The following is a 26,166-nucleotide window of genomic DNA, read 5'->3' as shown; positions in this document are numbered from 1 at the left end:
ATGAAATATAGCAAGATTTTAAGTTTTATTGCCATTTTTATTATAAAAAAAAATTATTTTTAAATTTCATAATGAAAAATACAAGGAAATTCACAGCTGCTTTGCACGGTAGTAGAATTTATGCCAATGTGATTTCTTTATAATGTCAAGAAGAAAATTTCGTAACTTATCAAAAAAAAAAGTAATAAAAATCTTATACAATAGTTATTAAAATTTTTACTTAAACTATTGTACTTAATGTAATATGGAAAATTTAAAATATCTTAGACACCGAGTACTTTTGTAATCAAAAATATTTGAAATATTTTTATATTCTGTATTTCATATACATACATACATACCTATTTTCAAATTAAGAAAGTAGTTACGTTCATAATTCACCAGTCCTTGGGGCATGACTTTAAAATGGAGTTGTTCATAGACATGTTTGGTTAGTCAGTGGATTAATTAGGTGGATAACTAGTCTGCCGTAGCTACTAGCTTGACATAGCTATGTACATACATGCATACATAATAAATTATATACATTTAAAGTCTAAAAATAAATTATTAAAGAATAAGGTTCTGACATTTCTTCCAAATCTAATCAAATTTTAATTTTTTTTGCTATATTCTCTTTTAGGATAGAGAGAGGACGACGTCATCGAGTAATGGCATACAATTACGGACACATATTGAGATTTTCCCAACACTTTTTTGGAATGTCAAGCTCAGTGGCAAGTGTATAGTAGAGAAAAATACGTCACTACTTTGACAGATGAAGAGATTAATTTGACAGAAGTCATTTTTGTTTTGTGTCAATTTTTATATTGGTTTTTCAATTAAGATGTAACTAATATGTAGTTAATATGTAATTTGTTATGCTATTCCAAAACTCTCTTACATTATAATGTGTCGTGTCAAGTATATATCTGCCATAGATATGTCAGAGTGGTAGTAGTAGTAGTAGTAGTAGATGTAGTGGAACATCCACGTGAAGCCCATGTACTAGGTCAACAAGAAGGCCTATCGGCAACCCCTAAAAACATCATCACAACCCCCATGCAATCCACTTCCAAAGACCATCTATCCGAACAAACCAATCTTCATGGCGTGTCTCAAAAGTCGCGCGAAAGACCCCCGGACTTCGGCCTAGTTGCGATAAATTCCGCCGCCCAAAACCACGCAGTCATCAGGCAGCCTAATCGATAGCTCTATCCCCAACCCCTCGGAAAGGAACTCCGCCCCCGAGCTATTCACAGTCCTAGAACCATCTGTATAGATGGACAGTCCCTCATGTATGCATAAACCTTCCACACTTCAATTCTTCCTTTGTAGAATCACAACCCTGTAGTCAACCTCCCAGTCAGTATATGGCACCACAAAGTCAAACCTAACGTCCCCAGGCCACATTCCATACTCCCCCAGAATCCTATACTGTGTGTATAATCCCTGTTTTTCAGTACGGCAGAGTGATAACACTTCTATCTATGTATATTTAATATTATTAATACTTATTATTCTAGAATAAAATCAAATTAATTTGTTGAAAGGTAAAATAATAAATTTTTCGTATAAAATTTACAAATATTATTAAAAATATTTTTTATTCTCTTTCCAATTATTAATTTCGCCTTAAATTTAAAACAATTGATTGCATAATGTCACAGAGGTAAAATAAATTCTAATATTATAACGGACAGATGCAATTTAAATTTTATTTTAAAATTTTTTATGAAAAATTTTATTTAATTTCTCTTGGATTTTGTTTTTAATATTTGTCGTTCAATAAATCATAAACCTCAAATTTTTCATTCTATATGACATAAAATAAGAAAAACATGAAAAAAAAATTCTATAATCCTCTTATTAACGGTATATGAGAGTCTATATATGTATAGTTAGAAATATGATTATTATTTCATAATACTTAAAGATGACAGCTAGAGGCCTTAGGTGCTCATCTTTCATAAGAAAATTGGGAAAATTGGGAAAATTTTAATTTTTATAGTAGATATTTTTTTTATAGCTATGAAATTGTAGTGTGCTTGTTCTATAGTTCAAAAAAATTTTTATTTCCTCAAAAAATTTTTTTTGGGTTGAAAAACGCACATGTCTACAATTTAACCAAATAAGGAAAAATATTTTTTTTTCCTATATTACAAAATTTTTGAAACGTTTAATATGAGGCAGTGCCATTTAAAATATAATTTGAATCAGTTTCTTTTTTAAAATGTCAAGTTAAATATTTTTTTTTTGTGTTAATTTGAGAAACATTTCTTTACACGTTGCATATAATGTACATAGAGGCAGAACAATTCTTGAAATTTTATTTTTCACAGCTGTAAATAATTTTTGAAATGAGGGAGAACTTTCAAGAAACTTTAAAAACTATGGAAAAAAAAACAAAGAACGAGTAGTAGTTTTTCTTCTTTTGACAACTCTAAATTCAAAATACATTCGCTTTTCATTTCTAATTAAAAGTGTTAAAAAGGGGTACTTCTAATCTATTAAGGTGCACTTTTCTTCAGACTATACACACATATTATGTATCGTGTATTCATGGAGGTAAAAGTGAGTATTTGAAAAAAAAAAAAAATATTTAAGTGTTTTCTCATTTTAACGATACTTAAATTTATAAAAAGAAAATACGATTTTCCCTCACATTACAGTATTTTGGAAGAGTCAACAAAAAAAAAACAAAAAACAAGCACAACAAAAATATTTTGTTCTTCGTATATAATTTATGATCAAATTTATCACTTCCGAATTTTCATTAATATGTTTTCAAATTTTAAAGAATTATTGATGCACCGGCGACATTTGAAACATCAAAATTTATTTTATCTATTTTTACAGATTTTATATTTATATACACACTTTATGTAGTACGAGTACAAGTTTGAAATTGAAGGAGAATATTGATATGAGTTAGAGTATTGGATACAGAATTTGAAATGACAGGCTTAACTTAAATCACTCGTATGGCGACAATGAGTCTATTTACCACAAGAGCCTAAAATTAGTTTTAAAATAACGGGGACGATGGTTCTATCTATCATTTTAAATTAATTGGAAGCAAGAGCTCGAAAACGATTAGTGAAATTGGTAACAAGATCAGACGAATTCTAAAAAATTTATATATTGCTTCAAATCGGAAGGGAGGTAAGGCGAAATATAAAAAGGTATAAGGGGATAACGAATTTGAATACTTATTGGAAATTTTGGTTTCTCTATCAACTATTTGAAAAGAAAAGGTAGAATGGAGAATGAGATTTGCAACGGAAGAGAACGCAAGAAGCTGACATATATTGCTCAGATACAACACACTTACCCGTATAAATTTGAGGTATTTTTAAATTACTTGTTTAAAATTGAATACTGCAATAGTAAAGTACTGCATAGGGCTCAAGTAGATGCGAATTACAAAAGACTATAAGAGTGACCCGTACTTTATTGACTCGAAATTTTACTGTTTCTTTGAAATTTGAACTATTCATTTAATTTATCAATAAATTGCAGTAGTCAGCGGAATCGATAAAATATTTCTTGAATTTTCATTTGATTTTTGGTGGAAAATTCAAAAATTCTGTTTTATTATGGTTGTTATGTGCCCGTTTTTTTTTTTTTTTTTATTTGGAAGGTGCATTTCCATTTTCGGAACTATTAATACAATAAAATGGAATTTAGAAAAAAAAAATTTTATGCCTCTTAATGGAAATATTTAAATAAAAAGAATGGAAAATTAAACTTGAATTTAAGAAATTTTATGATCTAAATTTTAACAAGACTTTTAAAAAAAAAATATATGTCGAAAATAAAAGAAAACGAAACAAGCTATACAACAACAAAAAAAAAGCAACGTAATCAAATAAGTATTAAAAGAAAAATTAATAGAATTTCTTTGATTCTTAACAAAAAATTATTTACTAAATTGTAAATTAATAGCCTCTTTTTGGCAATGGGGTGGGAAGGCACTTAATTTATGTTTATATTACATGATTCTTAAAATAGAATCTATAGGGGATTCACTAATACAATCTTATATTGTTTTTTTTTTTTTCTTTATCTGGATGATGTGACAAAAGCAATTAAATTCGATACTAAAGAGTGCATAAAATGCGATCAATTAAATACAAAAACAGAAAAAAAAAATCATGTTTAGTATGGGGCAAATTTAAGTGGAATGGGTTAATTGATTTTTATATTTGTATAAAAGTAAAATAGGTGTAAAAAAAATCTTTAAAAGCAAGAAAAGAAAAAAAATTACACATTACGATTTTGGAGATTATCGCAGTCACAGTCATTTTAAAATTCTTACGACTCGTGTCATTTCTATGCACATTCAAAATTAATAAGAACACTGACAAATAGATATCAATTGGGGTAACTACATGTATATATATATATATATATATATATACATTATATGTATAATGTGATTTTATTAATATAATTTTAAATTTGATTTGATTTTTAATGGTTTGAAATGGAATTATTTTGTTATTATTAGAAAATTTGTATATGATGAAAATTTTGGTAATTTTACAGAATGCATCACATTTTAAAAAAAAAAGTGCAATCTTAATGTAAAATCAAAATTTAAAACTGCATGTTATTGGAGGTGGAAGAAATACGGATATATCATATTACTTACTCATAAAACACAAAAGACAGTGCAGTTTTCGAGATACACCAGCAATTTATGTCTCTAATAACTGTTCAGGTTTACTACTAATAAACGTGAACAGAATTTTTAAATTGAAACAGCTGATTTGAGACAACATATTCCAGTGCTCGAATCTACTATTATTATACCCGACTGAATCCTGTGGACGTTAACAGCTGTAACAAAACACATTTGAATTTTTGAGCAAAAAATTACAAGCCAAACTCCTATGATAACAATAATACTCTCGCGAAATATTTCGTGACAAGTAAACAGATAAGTAATTATAGTCTAGATTATTCCTATTATAAAAGTTTCACTACTCTCCTAACTTATCAAATCCAATCCTAATATATTTTTCTCATTATTAAAATTCATTTAACTACCATTTTAGTAATTGAAAATCATAATAATGGTTTGTTATTTAGCCAAAGATTTCAATCATGATGATTTTATAATTTCATTACAATATAACACTATTTTTCTCCTATACGTAATAACATTGAAAATACTCGTATCATATGAAATGATGAAGATCTTCTGCATTACATAAATAACTTGTGGCATCATTTTTTTTTTTTTGTTTTAAAAAGTATGTTATTATGAAAAAAGAAAGATGGTCAAGTTCATACTAAAATAACAGTTATATCAGGTGTAATAAATTGTTTTATATAGAAAAATATTATTAAAAAATAACTAAATTTTTTTGTTATATTGTTTTCCTTGTTTTTCTTTTGGAATAGTCATTAAATAAAAAACAAAGACGCTCATAACAAAACACGAAATTCGAAAAATATTTTAAGCGAAAATTTTTATTTTGACAAGAATTCAATTTTTTTTTCTTTCACAATCCTCGTATCATCATAAATCTAACATCGCTTAAATATGTAAAGATTAGGGAAGTAGATTTATTAATAATAAAAATAATAATAATAATAGTTAAACTTTGAATTTGATTTGAAGTTGGCTAGCTGATTGGTTAGTTGGTTGGCTATACATGTTACAAATAGATTAGCCGCATATTTAAACATATATTCCACGATTTTTGATTGATCGTGCAACAGTATAAACGGTTTTGAACTTATCGTGATACATTGAGGCTATCAGGAAATTCAATTTGAATGGTAACAATAAAAACAAGAGAATAAAAAAAATTAAAGAATTATGAGTTTTTCTTCAATTTGCATACTTATACAAATTGTATCCAAATATTAAAATGAAAACTAACAAAAAAAAATAAAAGTCCTGCTGTAATAATAACAGAGAAAAGATTTTCTATATACAACCATAAGATCTTACAATCTAAATTCTATTGAATCCATGTTATTTGATGGCATATTTCAGAAATGTATTGAAAAAGTTCTGCTCCACAAATAATTTAATAATTTCACTTCGTCATAATTTGCTTATTCGCCATTATTTCAAAAATGTAAAAACAACATACACCACATTGAATTTTATAAACTTGAATGACACACGCATCATCACATTAATAAATTCTCCTATTTTCTGGTATTGAATCTATAGTACCATTGTAATTCTGTAGAAATTGAGTAAAACCCGATATCAAGAAATTTTCCTGATTAAATCCCGATAAGATAAATATCGGGTTCTGCAATTTTGTAAAATTCATTAGTTAGAATTATCTGGTTATAGTTCCAACAACTTTTAATATTTTTATTTCTTTATTTGCTCTCTGGAGTGCTGGTAAATCAAAGCATTGACTCTTTAGCATTTCATTTTTATCACTACCTCAATATTAGCCAAAAAATAGCTTCTCGAGTTTAGGAAAATTTTTACAAAATTCATCTTGTATTTAAAACAAACTGATATCAAAGTAATCTGCACAATTTTGACAACCCCAGCAAATAAGAATCTAAATGATAAGATTTTTATAATTATCGAAAATTATTTTCATTAAATTTTGTCAAGTTACATGAGAAACTCGGCAATTGAAAACTAATGTACAATATGGTTATTTTCCCATTATACCAGAAAAGTATATACTACCATTATTCGGCAGTTAATTTCTGCTGACTTTTGTTTTTCTATTATTTTCAAAACATCTTAAATATATAAAAATGAAAATAACAGAAGAAAAAATTATTGTACCTGTAAAACTTCAAATTATTTCGTAATGTCCTCATTTCGAATTTTGATTGAAATATGTAAAATAACTTGTTAAATAAATTTTTTTTTTTTATTATTATTAGTTTTCATATTTTTCCTTTTTGTTTGTCTTCATTTTCAGATCAACGATTTAGACTTGCAGCAATTTTCTGTTTTTGGTTATTTCTTGAGTGATTTATGTGAAATGAGAACTGACCTCATCTTTATGGCAATAAAGGAATATAAAACAACAAAAAAAAAAATTTATACCAGTACATGTAGTAGAAAATTTTAATTTTTTTTTTTTTTTGAGGATAGTTTCTGGCCCTAAGCTTAAAATTATTTAATTTTGTTTTTGGCTTGTGATAAATTGAGCTTGAATAGAATTAAAATTATTTTCGTTGGTATTTTTTTTTTTTGAAGTTATTTATTTTTTTTTTGTCAAATTATCAGGAAATTTTCAATAGATCATTTTGCAAAAGCAAAAACAAAAATTTTTTGTCTCGTCAATGTAGTAAACGAATAACAACGACGGCAATAAAAAACATTATTTAATAATGTACAAAAAAAGAGAGAGAAAAAAAATTTAATAATTGGATAAAAACTGTAATTGAAATGACAAAAGTACTTACTTATTTAATAATGCTGTAAGAAAAACGTTACTCTTTGTATTTTGTGACGTAAATGATTGTAATTACAGACTAACCCTGGACTAAGTTGTATCTCCACATTTTGAAAAATTTCTCAAAATCTAAAAATAACAATTCGGTATAGAATTTTTTACATAGAATTCCTCTAAAATATTAGAGTTTGTATTTATAGAGAATTTCTTCTCTCTTCTCTTCTCTTTAATATTAAAAATGTTCTAATTACCTTAATATTACACAACTAATTGCTAATTAAAAATGTATTTGATTTAAGGTAAAAATTCACTAGAATATTCACATTTGTGAATATTTTCCCACAACTTTAATGCATCATTTCTGCGTTATTCAACCATGAATTTGAAAGCATACAAAAAAAAAAACAAATTATGAACTCATCAGCAATCAAATTGAATTATTAAAAATATAAAAATATAAAACAAAACATTTCATACTCACCAATAATTTAAAAAAAAAATCATATATGCACACATACACGTACGTACTACGAAGTATTAAATCATAATATAAAAGTTTTATAAATTGTACAAATAAAGCAAGAAAAACCTTTTTTGTAAAGGCCCGCTCTTCATTTTAAGACTATTAATTATAAACAGTAGCTGCAATGCAAAAATTTAAATATCAGTTTATTCTTTGGAATTTAAATTTTTCTTTTCAATTTCAAACTACTGTTAATGAGTACGGAGCTGCGAAAACATGCTGTTAATGAGCATGGAGCTGCATCTTTTTCGTAAATTTCACTATCTCTTTATTTGGTGATCAATCTTATTTTTGGCCAAGTTTTCTCTGCGACTGTTATTAAATTTTTTATTGTTATTATAATGTGGGTGGTTCTATTCTAATGCCTGTTGTCTATTGGATTGTTCTCGTCATAAAATGTTTTTTTGTGATCTATTTATATTTCCATTTTCTTACTAGTTTTTCTATCTGGTTCCAATTGAATAACTTTCAAAATTAACCATATTATATAGTTCTACTTAACCAGAATATTTGGCATACAGATGCGGAGACATTTGTCTGGTAAAAAAATCTTTCATATTTATTAGTAAGATTTCAGTGCCCGACTTAACAAAGGCATCAAAAAATTTCGCATCTTTAGAATTTCCACATTCTTTCAAATATACCACTAGCTTTTCTGAGTTTATCTTCAATTTCATTTCCTGCTCTGTCATCTATACTTATAATGTTCTGGAAGTATGTAATTTTTATTCTCTGTCATTTTGACAGAGATATCAAACAGTTTATTTGACGATTAATCTACGTACATATTTCTTGTAAAGGCTTATAAAATTTTATGCTGGCCATAAAATTTTTTCACCTCTGATATCATTGAATATTGATCTATATTATTAAATTTAAAATTATATGAATTCAGTAATAATTTTTCCGCACCCAAAACTATTTTTTTTTAACCTTCTGTTTTTTATTTTTGACTTACAACATTCTATTTTAATTATTGACTACCATTAAAGATCATTATAAGACAAAAAATGAATCTTGCTCGAATCAAACCCGTAAATATTACTTAAAAAATATGATGTTCTTCTCATAATTTTCCTCTTTTATATTTGACATTAAAAATAATAGTCAATCACCAAAATTATTTCAAAACTTCAATTTCAAATACATATTCGCCTTTCATATATACTAAACAAAAATCCCGAAAAAAAAATCAATATTAATAATGATAATGGCAATTATTATCGTAATACAATAACAATACAATAATGTTACAATACAAAATAAACAGTAAAATTTTCTTGCTCTCCCCCCAATAAACTCGTGTATATTAATTATTGTTGTACGAGATCAAAACAATAATGACACTCGATATAATCACAAGTAGATGTGTTGAATAACAAAAAAAAAAAAAGAACAGAAGAAGAGCATATAACAATTTTTTACCTATATATTATACGATACAGTGTTAACATGTACTCTTTCTTATTTTTTGTTCTCTCTTTTAAATGTTCCTTATGAGAAAACCAATATAGCAGCTTACAGCACAGTATAATAATGTACTTGTACGATTGTGTTATGATTATCAAATCAATATCTCTTGGGGGCACTTGTTTCGCTTCAGTGTACAGCGCTCCTCTTTTTTTTTTTCAAAATTATTTCAATACACCACGGTATACTTAAGTATATATAGCAAGTTCATATTATTGTTTTGTAGCCATATACAATCTACTGATGATGATGATGATGATGATACCTAAACATATTAATGTGTAAATAGCCGCAAAATTCGACAATAAGAAAAAAAATTTCTTTTCTTATTTTCATAAGTAAATTTATAAGTGCGTAATTTATGATATAATGTTTTTTTTCAAGTTTAAGTTGTTGACTTCATAGTCATTAGAATCATCATCATTGAAATTTCCATTATGTCCATTGTACATTCATATAAACATGTAGATATAGATAGTATAGATAATGTACAAACCAACACACATGTAAACAAATTTTCTTAATAATTTTCGTACTTTTTCTTATTTTTTTTGTAGTTAAAAAACTTGATGTGCTCATCAATTTGAATTTTTTTTTATTATTTTTTTTTTTGTATTTTTAATGTAAGCAGCGGGTGCAATCAATGTATACAATCAATGAACAGAACAACTAAATGATAAAACAATTGAGTTTATTTTTTCTTATTTTAAATAAGAAAAACAGATCACAGTGAACATTCGATATAGTAAACATTCGATACAATGAACAGTATTAGTCAAATGGATACTTGAGATCGGCATGAAACTTTTTGTTTACGAAAAAACAAACGGTCACTTACAAAACGAGGGCAACAATATAAATCGACAATTATGAAGAGTCACGAAAAAATAACAAGACAATAAGCTTATTTAGTTTGAAGTAATCCAGAATTAGTAATTAAATCCAATTGGTTCCAGAATTAGTAATTAAATCACATCTATACAATACTGATTAGCATGGTTGACATCCAGTTTAAAACAATTTAAAAAATCAAAGCACCAGCTGAAGAATATCTTCTATTTCTACAAACGAGAACTGTAAATACTCAGAAGAATTGGAAATATCGTATAATTAAAGACCTGAAATGGAGGCTAACACAACGACAAATTCGTTTTTCTGATGTATTGTTAGAAAACAGACGTAATAGCTCATGGAAATCTAGACCTGTTACTCCAATATTAAATTTCGATATTTGCAATCAGATAAATTTAGAAAAAAAATTTTACTGTATTTCCACTGAAATGGTGAATATTCTATAATCGACATCGTATGTATGCAAATATGTCAACACTAAAATATTAAAATTTCCTCATAAGGTTCAATTAAACAAAAAAAAAAAACCTTGCCTTCATTTTATTTTCTTTTTCAAAATTTTTCTTAAATTTTTTTTTCTTTTTCAATAGTTTTCTTAATTTAAATTTGAATGAAGAAAAAAAAATTCTTACAAAGAAGGCAGTAGCAAAATTACTCGTATTATGGTTTTTCATTTTTGGGGTCTTTTTATGGTTTTTCAAAATATGCTTATTTTTTAAAAACTGAATGTGATATAAAAGATTTAATGGTGCATGAAAATAAATTGTTAATATACATGAAAGTAAAAAACCATAACATTTATACCTAATATTATTTTGTCGTCGTCGGCCCGTCGTTCAATTACTCGAAATACACAAACTTTAATAAATAAGACAAAGAATCACAGGTAAAGATAAAATTTCGATTAAAGAAATTCAATAATTTAAAAAACAAAAAAAAAAAATTTTTTTTTTCTAGATCATCATAAGAAAATATTCCACTAATTTGAATTTTATTTTTAGTGTGTTTGTTTTTTTTTTGATGAAGAATATAAGGTGCGCCACCAACTTACCGAAACACTTATTCATTTAAATTATTGGAGTGAATAGTGAATTTCATGTGAATTATTCCAAATAAGAACAATAATTATTTTTCTATTATAAATTAATAACATGGTGTCGGTAATCAACTGCGAAAAAAAAATGAATTTTATAAATATTATTTTTAAAAATTTTCAATTTTTTCTATAAAATTCGATATAAAATTCATGTAAAATTTGATAAAAAAAATCTCTAATCTCTATCCCTATATCGAGATAAAGGGTTAATTCTGAGAAGCGTTTGCAATTAAGTGCCCCCAAGAGATATTGATTTGATAATCATAACACAGTCGTACAAGTACATTATTATACTGTGCTGTAAGCTGTTAAATTGGTTTTCTCGTAAATTAAACGTTTAAAATTATATTAAATTTGACAAATATCACTATCCTTTAGTATAATAGACACGAGTTCTCAGAATATAAACGAAACATTATGCTCTTACTCGAGTCCTTAGCAGCCATTTTGGTTATTCTTCAAAGTTCTGCGTGATTACATCGAGAAAGAATGAGAAATGACATATCTAATTTTAAAGTAACTAAAATTAATGACTGAAAAAGTCAATTTTTAAGGTTACCAAAAACCGTAATCTAAGTAACTTACTAAAAATTTAATCTCATTTCAAAAAATGCCCCAATCACATTGAATATCGTACTATTTTCGACCAAAATCAATTATGCTAAACCAAAAATATCCTTCCTTTAAATTAATTTTATTATTAATTTTTTGTTATTCTTATTATAACAATTATAATTGAATAAAATTTTAAACTTTTAGATTTCCAAGTATCACAAAAGGTTAATATACGGTTTTGTGTTGCATAACGTTTAATTTTTTATGCAAAATATTTGCATACTTTGTGTTAAAAAATTATTTTTTTTTGCTTTACTTATTATTACAGTCGGACTATGAACTATGCTCTTGCAAGTAGTTCAAATTAAAAAAAAAAACTGAAATGAAAAAATTTACATTAAAGGAAGATAAATTTAATAATATAAGTTGGAAGTCCTATATATACCGCAATATACACATTAATATACATAAAGATTTGGGTGGGTATATTGAACTGCGCGGTTTTAACAAAAAAAAAAAACCAAAGAAAGAAAACGAGTAGATTTCCTTTAGGTAAAATAATTGCCTTGAATTCTTTTATTGATTTTTAACGGAATTACAAGTGAAATCAATTGATCGCATGCTTTTTTTTTCTGTTCTTAACTAAACTAAAACAGAAGTTTTATTGCCCAGGAATCCCAACTAATATAAAATGCGAATTTATTATGTAAGTATATGTACAGAAAATCCAATATAGTAATAAATAATTTCGAAATTATATTCCTTCTTTTATTATTTCCTTTTTTATATTCATACATACATACATACATATTGTATATATACTTATATGTGAGTAATTTTGGTTCGTTGATTCTTAATTTTCAGTGATTTTCCAAAAAATTATTGAAAAAAGTGCTTGTTAGTTTCACTCCGTCCGTCCGTGAACATGTTTACAAAATATAAACAGTCCATTACTAGAAACTTATTTCTGCAGAACAAAATTTCTACCCACCTCACCCGTTCCAAAAGTTATAAACTACCCACAAAATCCTAATTAAGATCCTTTTTTTGACTTTTAATTGCAAAAAAAAAAAACACAGATGTTTTTTCAGTTCTGCAAACACAAAAAGTAGTGCTGGGTTTCTTCTGCCGTGTAATAGTATAGTTGATCTTTAAAAAATTAGAATGTTCGTTAAAATTAACTGTTATCTAAAATCCGTTTTTCAATTTTTTGACATAATTTTTCTTCTAGACAGCACCATATAGAAACCTAAAATTTTAACAGCTTTTAGATACTCAAAAATATTTTATTTCGTTAGAAAAAAATTTTTTTTCCACCTCCACTCCCTCTCAAGCTATCGCCTCTCAAAATTTTTAAAATTCGAATTTTCGACACCATATATTTCGGTAACTGTAATCTTTCCAAAATTTCTACAAATAGAGAAAGCTTAATGGTAAATTCCATACCATCAAAAACTATAATTATTTTTCTCAACTCACGCAATTAACCCTTAAATGCGAGCATTATGTTAACGTCTCTTTAAATTTTTTTTTTGCTTCATCCTAAAGGTATGCAATCTTTGAATAATTTAATCATGAAAGATTGTAATTTAAATAATGAAATATGCAAATTGTTTTTAAAACCAGCATTTTAATTTGTTTAAGGGAAAAGTGCTATTTTACAAAGCATTCATTCGACACAACTTTGTTATATTTTGTCTCTTCATTTCTTTTTTTTTTCTGTGTATCTTGTTGTATTTTAAATTGGCTCAAGGTCTTTTGATGGTGGAGTTCAGTGGTTCAAAAGACCATTATAAATATCATATCAATACTCACATTTTGTAAGTATTCTTGTATATATGGAGATAATAACATGAGTTTAAGATTTTTTTATATACACATACACTCATACAAATATAAAAGAGATAAATAATATTCGCGTGTATGTAATTTAAATCTGAAATAGGCTTGATTTTTTTTTTCCTCGGTTTTGAATAAATTTATCGGGATGATAACCTTTTTTTTCCCTCTTGAACAAAAATGAAATAAATGTGTTTCTGTATGTACATGTATACATATGTATATTTGTCTGATAAATCTGGATTAATGTATATTTGGAAGAAATCGAGGATTAAAATTGAATTTATTTATACGATGTTATAGGAAATCTTAAAAATCTTATTTTTCATTTTTAAATAATAATATTTGCTTATTAAAATAAGTTAGGATTTATAGACCTTATTCGCGCATACATACCAAAGACATAAAAGAGAGTATAAACAATATCTCTTCTGGGGATTTTTCGTAATTCCCGGTAAAGTTGTGTAAAAAGTTAGGTTCGTTAACTGAGTTGATTTAAAACTGTACACTGGATTGTACAGCTTGGATACGACAAGCTTCTTGAAATGTTGAAAATAACAAATGAACTTAAAATTCTTGTACCTTATTCTAACTAGATATTAAAATACATAATATATGTATATGATTATTATAAATTTAAATAATTTGAAGAGTTTTTATTTTAACAATTAATTTTTTTATTTTATTAATTTAGTTGTTATTTCAAAAATTTAAGAACACATCGGGAAAATTACGTAACTTGCCCTTTTATATATTTTAAATATTTTGTGGGCACCTGTAAGATAAGAGATGAAGAATAAAATCCAAAAATCAGAACTACTGAAATTGTTGTTAACTTCTCGAATAATAACAATCTACATAATCTACATAGTTTTAAATTAAAAATTGAATTGCAAATTAGTGTGTGTAGAGTTTATTGGACTAAAAATGTTATTGTAATTTTTACATTTTTCTTTTTTGGTTCTTTTCATATAAATAAGAGACCAATAGGGAATTTAGTTTCGCAGAAATTTTAAATCCAATTATAAAAAAAAATAAATATTCTTATTTTCTAATTTTGAATGGATTTACATGAGCTATGCTTTTATACTCTCTTAATTTTTGCAAGGCTTCGATTCTTTCAATCAATCCTTTTGCTCCTGAAAGTTTGTATGATTTCCTCATTATTGTATAGAACTTTTTTTCAGAATTTATGATATTGGCATAAGTGGTGTAATAATTAATTATTCTAATGTGTTGAATTAAAATTGAAGTTGTAATAAAGGTTAGAAAAGTCTCAAATACAATTCAAAAGAATGCATTGCAACTTTATTTTTCTCCAGACGTAATCGCAATTGTAAATTTATTTGAAGATTGCAAAATAGCCGTTTGAATTTGAAAAAAATGACTTCTAGATATTTCAATTTGGTATCTTATTTCTTGGTTACAGCCCCACTCATCATTAATCCATGATTCAAGGTATCTGAAACTAGATACTCATTCGATAGAAGTTCCCTCAATCGTAACTGCAGCGATATTGTGGTCGGTCTCCCTCCTGGCCGAAATTATTCAATTAAATATATATTAAGATAATCCAAAGATTGTCTCAATTGTATTCGTTTTTAGTTAAAAGCACACTAATTGTAGACATTAACCGTATACAGTTCGTTGTTTTCCTCCCTTAAAATTCACGAAACGTAATTGTTTGTAAGAAAATTCATTTTTTTTTTTGTAAAATATTGCTCCATTTTTAATCTTCTCTATTATTCATTGTTTTTACTCAAAAAATGTATAAACACTATGACAACATACATACGAATGTAAAATTGTACAATAGATATCGTAGTTTATAAAATGCCTAACTTTATGTCAAAATATTACGATATTTTGTAACAAGTGCGGATTGTTTTTCATATTATCCAAAAAAAAATAATTTGACAGCTTTGTAATTATTAACAAAAATGAGACAAATTGAAATTTATAAGGCAATGAATGTTGTACATACCCATTCATAATACCTAAAATTTTATTAGTACAAGTACACCCATATAACAGATAGATATATTTTACAAGTGCACCCATATAACAGATAGATATATTAAATGAATTTTTATTTTAATTGAATTTAACTACTAAAATAAATAGTTAATTAACATTGAAATAAATTTTCCTGCATAAAACAAAATTACTGGTCTTCCATACAAACAGTTTATTCAAGAGCTGTCAAGAGCAAACATCTCAAATGAATTCAATGAATACCGTTATCTAAAAGTTACTAATTATAGTAATATTCGATTTCGTTTAATAATTAATAATTTATTTAACCCTATACAGTCGAATTATTAATCGTCGATTAATTTTCAAAGTGTATAATGCAAATTGTATGTTCGATAGCGTTCATATTGTCAAACATTGTTCATACATTTTGTTTGATTTAATTAAAATTTGAAAAAGGCGATACGTACGTGTTCATTAAAATAATTTTCCTCAAAAATCCCTCTAAAAATTTATCATTTAAAACTTTAATTTGGTACTTCTAATATTTCTACTCCTGAAATTTTGGAATAAATATATTTTACAGAGTAAGAACTACTAGCTAAAATTTCAACTATTTTCAAGAAAATGAAATACAGTCTTAGACTTTAAGTCTCAAATTCCTCAACTCTTTCAATGATAATTTAACTAGTTGCTCTTATTTTCCGACATAAACTTTCCAAAGAGCATGGCATCTATTGGAGATTATGTAATATATTTGGCACATACCCTATAATTTAATTGTATAACGGATTGTATCACTTTTATTAGAATTATAAAATGATTACCTGAGTACAAGTTTTTGTTTTCGGCGTTTTCTTTTTTCTAATTTTACAAATAAATTATTAACTAATTTGTTAATTTTTTTTTTTCACTCTGTGTTTAAATTTTCTTTTGACTGGTTGTTATTGTATTTTTCATAGGTAATTTCTAGATAAAAATTTTTCATATTGATTATTTAATGGGCGATTTTAAATTAAAATCATTTTTGTTTTTCTTGTATGATAGCGAAAGAGTTTCAATGTGGTGCAGATCTAATTCAGTTGAGAAGTTTATCTCTCAGCGTTAAATATAATTTACGCAACAAACAAAGGGAAAATCAAAATAATTTAAGATTTTTTGAAGCTTTTTTTTTGGGTTTTGTTTTGTCCATTTTAGGAGAGTATCATTTTGACAGATGATCGAAATAATCAATTAAAAAAGGTAAGTATTAAATTAAAAGAAAAATATTTTGAATGAATTCAGCAGGTAGCGAGTTAATAACACAAAAAAAAATCGTTTTTTTTTTTTTTTTTAAAACAGTAAATAAAAATTTTTTCTATTTCAATATGCGAGCTTAAATCTAGCTTTAATTTTTAAAGAAATGTTGCCTATTACTTTGACTCCGTCTGGCCGCCTGATAAATTTTTACATACCCGCCTACTGAACTATATTCCATCTTCTTCATTTTCCATCAAGCTCAGATGTCACCGGACTTAGCATAAAGTTTTTCTTAGTTCCACCGAAGATATCCACTATAGGACAGTCCTATACCTTCTGGGAAAAAATTTGATAGCCAATACTCTTATGGACGCCTTAATATACGACATTATTACTATTTTATATCCCAAATGACCCTTAATTTGAATAATTCGCACCTTTTTAAAGAGTGTTTTTCCACTTGAAAGATTTTCGGATATATCCCCACAACTTGGAAATAATTGGTTCTTGTCGCAAATAATTCGTGCCAGACAGTCGTAGGTTCTGATCGTGTGTCTTCGGTATTGTTAACAGGCGTCTTACTACTAATTCGATTTTTGTATAGTGCTACCATTCCACTTTGGCAAATTCGAAATTCGAATTATATAGAAAGACCTCGGATGTCTCCTTCTAATAATTTGTTAGAAGCTTTATCTTGTAGTGAATTTTTTCTCAAAGCTTTACCATATTGACAGTGTTCGCTGCATAGCCAGTTTAATACAAAACAAACCTTATAACCAATTAAAGAGAAATGTGCTCTTCTGCAAATTTTGAGTTTGATCGATTAAATTTTTGTTTTAACTTCTGTGCCCACATTATAATGTGTAATTTTTAACAATTTTTATTTTCTAATTTTCGTCGTCTAAATTTTGTATTTTCTGTATTTTATTTTGTCTTATTACAATTATTATATAGTTTGAATTCATTGAGAATATAAAAAAAATTTTTTCAGATAAGTTTCCATTTTTTTCCCCATTTTTCAATTAAATCAAATTAAATTTAAAGAAATGAAAGTAATAATTTGATTCATAGAGGGCACAAAACAAAATAATCATTAATGTAGGTATACTGTAGTATTGTATATAAAACGGTAGATATATTGCACTACACATAAGACAAATTATTGGTTTGACCTCAAAAAATCAAAGAAGAAAATATGATTTACAGATATCGACGCATTCGTTACCCTAGAAATAGGTGCTCTCATACAACCGCATAATACTTTCATACAAAAACAGTACTTTACTATACATGTATAATATCGATAACAGTCATATGATAACGTTATTAAAAATGGAGTATATACAGCATTGTGAAATCAAAAAAAAAGAATTAAAAGAAGAAAAGTTGAGGTATAAGTATTTTTAACTTGCACTCTATATGCAAGGTATATAAAAGAAAATTTATCGAAATTTAAGACAGGTTCTCATTAGTAAAGAAAATTGAAACTTACCCTACCAATTATACTTTTTCATCTTTATTTTTTTCTGTTGCTACCTATATTCCACAAGTTGTTTTGTTTTTTAACTTTCAAATGGCTCAAATTTACTTGGTATGAGATTGTATATGAATGCGTTGTAGAGATAAGAATTGAAAATTGGAGCAAAGTTGTTTTTTTATATTACAAACATTCAATATCTCTAAATGTTAAGTAATTTTCAATTTTGAAGTGAGATTTGTCAGCAAAACTAATAAGTCTCAGTACAAATTTTTTCATTAATTTAATTATAACAACAGCGTTTCGAAATTTCAAAAATGTTGGGACGAATATAGGTTAGATTTGAAAGTATTGGGTTTTAATTTGCTCGGATTGAAGTTTTTGTGGAAAAAAATTAGGATCGAAGAAAACAATCGGATTTAAGTTCGATTTGGGTTCATGACCCCGCTAAATGTGTTATTTAAATTGCATATATCTTGCTTAATGTGATATTTAAGTGCTTTTTTATTTTTGAAATAATCTTGTTGAAAACTAGTAGGACAAGTGAAAGAGAATATCTAATAAATCGAATATTTATTCATCTATATTGTAAAAGCACAAAATAAATTAATCGTAAAACTCAACATTGGTACATCTTTTCTGTAGGCTTTTCAACTATCTCATGGATTATTATTGAACTACTCGTATATGCATTAAAAAAATAGTATAAGAAAAAAATAGCTGAAATTCAAAATAAAAAAATTTCAAAATTTCAATGCTCCTCGAATTATTCAGTAATTTGTCATTTTTTATTTTTCTGTCCAATTGGGTGGTCATAGACCGACCACATAATAATAAAAATGATAGATTATGAACTCCAAATTTATACTTAACAATATTTACTGTATAAAATTTGTTTATAAATATAAAATTAATGGTACAATTTAAATCGAATGATCAAATAAGTGCTGGTAATTGAGAAGTATAGGTTGTTTTAAAAATAAATGTTAAACAAAATTATGTCGAACTGTTCTAAATTATTGCAATAACCTATTATTGCAAAGCATGGTATTAAAAATGAATAAAGAACTGATAATTAAAGAACTGTGAAACATTAGCTAACGAACAAAAAACAAACCTTTTGTCAATCTTTTCTGAAAGCTTTGCCGTAAACAGATTTGTTAAAAAAACCGGTTTTCAAAAAAATATTCCGCTGTACAAGATCGTCTTCTCAAAAATCCTGAACTCCTCTCTTTTAATCAGCATTCTTGCATACTGCATTCTGCAAAAAAGAAGAAAATATAAGACGATAGGCTCGGTTCGACTTACTTTTAACCAAAAATGTCGAATGACCCCAATTTGCTCATTATTAAGCTTCAATTTCTTTTTATACAGCACCCAATATTTCCGTTGCTTAATCTGCAACTAAATGAGTGAGTAAATTCAAAAAATAATTTATTAGGCAGGATGCTACGTCAAACATTTTTAAAATTTTCCGTATAAATCAGTTCTTTTTTATATTAAATTCGCTTTGAAAACGCTTGACAACACTATAATTTAAATAGGAAAAGCGTACATATTCCGATTAGTGTTTCATTAAATTACAAACCAAAATTCTACTATAAAGCCAGCTTTAGCTGAAAGTTTGACATGTTAAAAATTTTTTAAGAAAAGGGTATAGCTTCATACAACATTTAATACTTCCCTCTGTGAGTTTCCCACCTTATCACTCTTTTTATTATTTAGCTTTGTAAGTTTCTAAAGTGCAGTTTTTTCCACTCAAAATACTTTTAATTTTTAAGATTCAACGTTTTCAACAAAACTTTTATAAAGAAAATAAGCAAACACTACATACTTTAATATAGTTAGAAGACAAAGTCTTTTATGACAATATTGACAAGTGTGCTATTAATATATAAATAAAAAAAAAGACAACAAAACATACTTGCATTGCATACATTATTCATAACTCTTAAATCATAAAATCATTTTAACTTAACAATCTTTATTAAAATTAACACTAACAAGTAGAAAGTCAACAATCTCATTTTATAATACTCGTAATATCAAATTTCGCATATAACTCACTATACTATTCGTATAATATAAATAAGATGAAAAGAAAACAGAAAAGTCAGTCAATGTTCTTAGGGAACGACATATTATCGTCGATATGCGGTTTTTATGCCAACAATAATGAGAATGAGGAAGATGTCGGTAATGGTTTTTCTTTCAATCTTTCCAATATATTATAAATGTATGTAAACTAACAGTGATTTATTTTAGTTCAATGACTATTAATTGACTATTATGTGTATGTGTTTTTTTTTTAGTCACTTCAAGACATCATAAAAATTTATTAACAACAATGAAAGCAGAAATTATGCAAATTATTTTCCGCCCGGTAATATTTTAATAAAGTTATTAAAACAATATGATTAACAGTGTGTGATATGTGATAAAAATTTACAATAAAAGCAATAAAAAGTATATGGTAGATTTATATTTGACCATTTAGTCTGTTCAATTATTTCTTGATATGGTTAACAAGAGTACGTTACAAATATCGAAAATATTTTGAATGTGTGTTTACAGACAAAATTGCTGCTCACAATTGTTGTGAACAATGTGCAGGCAGCAATTTTGATTCAATCTTGAAATTTAAGAGCTTTCAAATCACTTCTCAGAATTTCACATGCCTTATGCTTCCCGCTTCCAATACTGTGGATTTATTTGGTATGCGATATAACTCTAAACTGCCTCGAATTATTTGGTCTTACCGAATTATTTGGTTCCCGGAAGAATCGGTAAATAGAGGTGAACCGCAACTGTGGTGTTGAAGCATACATAACATTTCTTGTTATTATGCAATGTAGTAGATTTTCCTTAATGAAAAACATTCTTTCAACTTAAACAATCTTCATTTCACTTTATGTAAAAAATTAAAATTATAGATGTAGATTAATACAAATTTGTATATATGAGGGAAAAAGGGAAGGCTTTCAGGAAGAAATCTTAATCAACTTAAATGGCATCTTAAATTAATATTGTACTAAGTTCATTACACACTTTAAGTGAAATTTTTAAATAAAAGAATAAATTATATTGGTCTACATATAAAATATTTTAAGAGCAACATTCTAATTTATTAATTAAAACCCAATATTTTCTTCATAATATAAAAATCTAATACAAAATCTACACCATAAAAGAAAAAATAAATTAATTTTATTTGATTATTGCATGGAAAATTTTACAATGAACGCGTTCTTTCAAATGTCAAATGAAGTATATATAAAGTTTTAATAACGTGCTACATATTTGCGGAGAAAATTCTTTTGATCACAATATAAAAAAAAAATAATTTTAATTATACTATAACTTATTAGATTATTTTCTATTTTCTTTATTCAATAAAATTGAGTGAAAAGTGCAAAAATTTGTGGTGCGTTTAAGAAAATAAGAAAATTGCAACAATAAAAGAAAAGGGCATACTTCTTTATCTTCCTTTTTAACTACACGTACTACTTAATTATTACCATACACTATAATGCGATCGTATATACACACATAGGTATAAATATAAGCTATAATAAGCAATTTCAAATATTACATACAACCTGTCAAGGTTTATGGTAAAAAAAAATATCAGTACTTTATGCGGTTACTATTTTTAACGGTATCTATTTTTTTTTTTAATCCTCATTTGTTTTTTTTTTTTTGCTATAAATTTTCCTTGAACTTGTCATGTTATATTTGTGTCACTTTATATGTATGTATACATAAAATTTTTATGCTATAATGAAATCATATTGGCTTTATTTTTATATCGATTGAAATAATTTGTAATTTAATATTATAGCATACTAGCAATTAAAATACTTAAATGTAATTGAACTGGAATTTATAAATTTTATTTTATTTTATTATAATTATTTTAAGGTAAATGACTTTTAATTATTTGTATATATAGAGTTGAAGAAAATGGGATAAAAACAAAATAAATCTCGAGTTGTAAAACTAAGATGAAAATATGAGTGTGTTTGTTTTTTGTTTCTAAAATAGGAGCATTACATTTTACATAATTAAGATGAATTATAAATTGGTAATTAAGCAAAATTCAGCACAGTTAAACTTAAATTATATTTATTTCAATTAATTCTTCAGCAATTTCACAATAACTGTTAAACTTCTTAAGTAAATTTACAGAAAACGACGGAATGTGACACTCATAAGGGGCCCAGAAGCAGAGTGGCGTAAGCCACAATATGGGTTAGGCCAATTTGCTTTTGAAAAATCAGAAAATTTTTACAAATTCAGAAAATTTTCACAAAAGCAAAAGTAACATACTTTGGCAATAAACCAACAAGGCAATAATTTCCAATTCTGGATGATTTTTTTAAATTTTAAAGTCAATCGCTTTTCAATCAGTAAGCTTCCTTTTAAAAACATTCTTAAAGAATTTAAGAAATAATTAATTTGCTCTAAGTACTACCACCCCCCATACCCCACGCTCATTTATATGAAAACTAAGCTCTTCATTAAACACAGAGTCAGAAATTTAAAAAATTTTAGCAGAACCGTTTAAAATAAAAGCGAAATGTACAAGTCAAAATTAAATTTTAAATTTTTAAAATTTTAAAGACGGGAATTCCCTCTTTTGTTTTTAATTTTTGTCAAAATAAATTTTTATCAATTTTCAGCTGTCACCCGTTTAAAACGACGGATCTGGTAACAAAATTTATTATTGATTACTTTAATATCACGAAGGTAATAAATAATAGTGTTTATTAATAGGCTAGTGTGTGTTCCCAAACTGGCTGTTGATAAACTAAATGTAATATTTACATACACTCAATTTATTTCGCTTTGATCAATATGAATAAGGTATAGAGCAATAAAATAATTTGTTAAATGCGAATATACATTAGTTTTGTACAGAATTCAAAAATTATAATGACCAAGAATTAAGTGATCAAACCAAATTGTAAATTACGATCTTAAAGAACAATTCAAATATCATTAGAGTAAAATATTTCAAAACAAAGGCAACACTTAAAAATTTTTTTTTTTTTACAAAATTATTTTATTCTCATATTATTATAAAAAAATTTTATACTAAAATATCAGGCACATTTTGTTTAATTTCTTACACTTGTAACTAGAGATCTAATGCAATAATCACTAAATTCTAAATTTTATAAATCTATTTAAATTTTTTCAATTTATCTTAAATAAAATTCAAATACTTAAATGAAATTTTAATAATAATAATAATTTTTTTTGTTTTTAAATTATTTGGTATTTAAATATAATTTTGTATTTGCATAACACAACCACCCGATATATGTTTTGTTAAAAGTGACATACGAGAAAATGATTTTGAACAATTTTCACAAATATATTTTTTAATTTCAACATGTGTCTGTTGATGAGCTCTTAAATTAGAACGATCAGCGAATGCTCTTTGACAATGATTACATGAAAATGGTTTTTCACCGGTATGCGTTCGAATATGACCTTGTAATAACCATGGTCTTGAAAATGCTTTACCACAATGTGGACATTTACATGGTAATGTATGTGTTCTAATATGCATTTTAAGTGCACCTAATGATGTATAAATTTTATTACAACTTTTACAACCAAATTCTTTTTTAATTTTATTACATTCAGCTGCCGGACAATGTAATTGTTGATGTTTTGATAGACCAGTATTTGTTGAATATGATTTTCGGCATTTATCACATTGAAATCTATTTATAAATTGTTGTTGTTGTGAATTTTCTAATTTTATAGATGATTTTAATAATTTATTGTTCCGATTATGATTCTTTTTTGATGAATATAAAAGTGATTCAATTGTAAATTCTACATTACGTATTGATAAATCTTCTGGTTCTGATGATGATATATCAATTGATGATACTGGACTTGATGGTGGTGTTAAATTATATGTAAAAAAATCTAATTGATTTTGTTGTTTATTATTATGATACTGATGATGATGATGATGATGATGATGATGATTATCATGATTAAAATTTAATAAATTCCAATATGAATCATAATTATGAGAATTTTTCATATCGAAATTTGTTAAACCACATAAATGTATTTGATTATTTGATAAAATTTCATACTGTTCATTATTAATTGAATTGTGATATGTTTTGAAAGCTGATATTATTTGTACATCATTAGGATCTAATTGATTATAATTATTTAAATTATTATTATTTAATGTTTTATACCAAAATCGAAAATCATTTGTTTTCCTTAAACAATCATAATATGAATTTGATGATAAATCAAAATGTCTTTTAATATCCTTTGAAATCAATTCAATATTATTATTATTAAATGTCCTTTTCATTGATAAATCTTCAGGTTGTTCTCGGTTTATTTCATTAAAAATTACAGGACGTTTTTTTAATGGACAATTTTTATAAATTTCCATATTTACTTTTAATTTTTCCAAAAAAATTTCCCGCTTAAAATATTATTCTTGTATTGTACGAGTATTCAAAATTTATTTTGATTTGAATTACAAAAATATAATCTTATTTATTTAAATATCCAAAACAAAAACTAATAATTGTACGATCGCTATGAATGATTGAATTTCAATGACAGGTTTTGCGTATTGAAGATTCACTTATATAGATTTAAGCCCCCCTCTTTCTATTTAAATTTTGATTGAAATTTCATTTTTATTTTATTATTATTTTTTTCCTATTTGTTCTCATTTAAATGTCTTATCAAGCGGAACAATATACTTATATGTACGTACTATGTAAATTACATAAAATATCTACATATTTTGATGAATTTTTTTTTTTTTATTTATTTGTTTTTTCTTTCCACTAAATATAAATATTTATGCGAATCGCGGAATTTCCTTATAACAGAACAGAACAAAAAAAAAAAAAATTATTATCATATCATAACCGTGAACGATCTTTTCAACAAAACATTTTTAGTGAATAATACTTGTAAGTTGTGAGTATTGACAAGGGATGCGCTACTCACCCTAAAATCTATACCCAAAACAAATACTTTTTTTATATTTTGTGTTAAAGGAGAGTAAACATCAAATTGAAAATATTCTCTTTTAAAAAAGATAAATGAAAAATTTCATAAAGAGAGAATGAGAGTAATAACGAGAATAACCGCATATTGTCCGAATTATATTGACCAATACTAAAATAAATTGTTTTTTATTATATTGTTATTTAAATTTTTTTTCACCTGGAAGAAATTTTAAAATCACCACACAATTACAATACAATAATAGAAATTCAATATGAATAAAAAATTTTAATAATGTCACCGAGAAAATCGTATACGTCAATATTATTGTTCTTTATTGTTCTCTTTCGTTAATTTTTCTTGTGATATATTCTATTTGTGTAGTTCTAGATATGTGTGATCACCGATCAATGATAAAGATGGTGGATAAAATCTATTTCGTTAAATAAAGAATAAATCAATATTTTTATTTTTTTTTTTTTTGCAATTCCCCTCTATATCTATGAAATTTAACATTTTCAATTAAATGACCATTGAATTATTGATTTTATAAGATAAGAAAATAATATTACATCTTCTCTCAATAACGTATATTATATTCTCTCTTCTCTTCTCATAAAGAAAATTGATATTTTCACCACAAAAAAAAAAATTTGCATACAACAATTTATGCGACATGGGGTATTGCGTTCATGTTTATTATGATTTAGAAGAGAATTATAGAAGATAAAACGAAAAGGATATTATGAAA

General features: G+C 25.9%; 1 protein-coding gene across 1 annotated transcript; it reads right to left on the bottom strand.

Annotated features, from left to right (window-relative positions):
• Positions 1-23,688: 23,688 nt before the first annotated feature.
• Positions 23,689-24,843, bottom strand: LOC129612198 (protein snail homolog Sna-like). The gene is made up of 2 exons (XM_055525718.1): positions 24,489-24,843; positions 23,689-24,350 (listed from the first exon to the last, which is right to left on the bottom strand). The coding sequence occupies exons 1-2, from the start codon at positions 24,841-24,843 to the stop codon at positions 23,689-23,691; spliced, it is 1,017 nt and encodes a 338-aa protein (XP_055381693.1).
• Between the last annotated feature and the right edge of the window lie 1,323 nt (positions 24,844-26,166).

The sequence above is a fragment of the Condylostylus longicornis genome, unplaced genomic scaffold (assembly GCF_029603195.1).
Source record: "Condylostylus longicornis isolate FDR11 unplaced genomic scaffold, ASM2960319v2 ptg000063l, whole genome shotgun sequence".
NCBI classification, from domain to species: Eukaryota; Metazoa; Arthropoda; class Insecta; order Diptera; family Dolichopodidae; genus Condylostylus; species Condylostylus longicornis.
Note: the sequence above shows the minus strand (reverse complement) of the source record. Positions and strands in the feature narration are given on the sequence as shown.

What these genes read in the sequence shown, in the direction of transcription:
- LOC129612198 (XM_055525718.1), bottom strand. Translation starts at nt 24,843, where the DNA reads ATGGAAATTTATAAAAATTGTCCATTAAAAAAACGTCCTGTAATTTTT. An exon ending in TAATCAAATACATTTATGTG is followed by an intron (nt 24,351 to 24,488) that starts GTTTAACAAATT and finishes AAAATCAATTAG; the next exon opens with ATTTTTTTACATATAATTTA.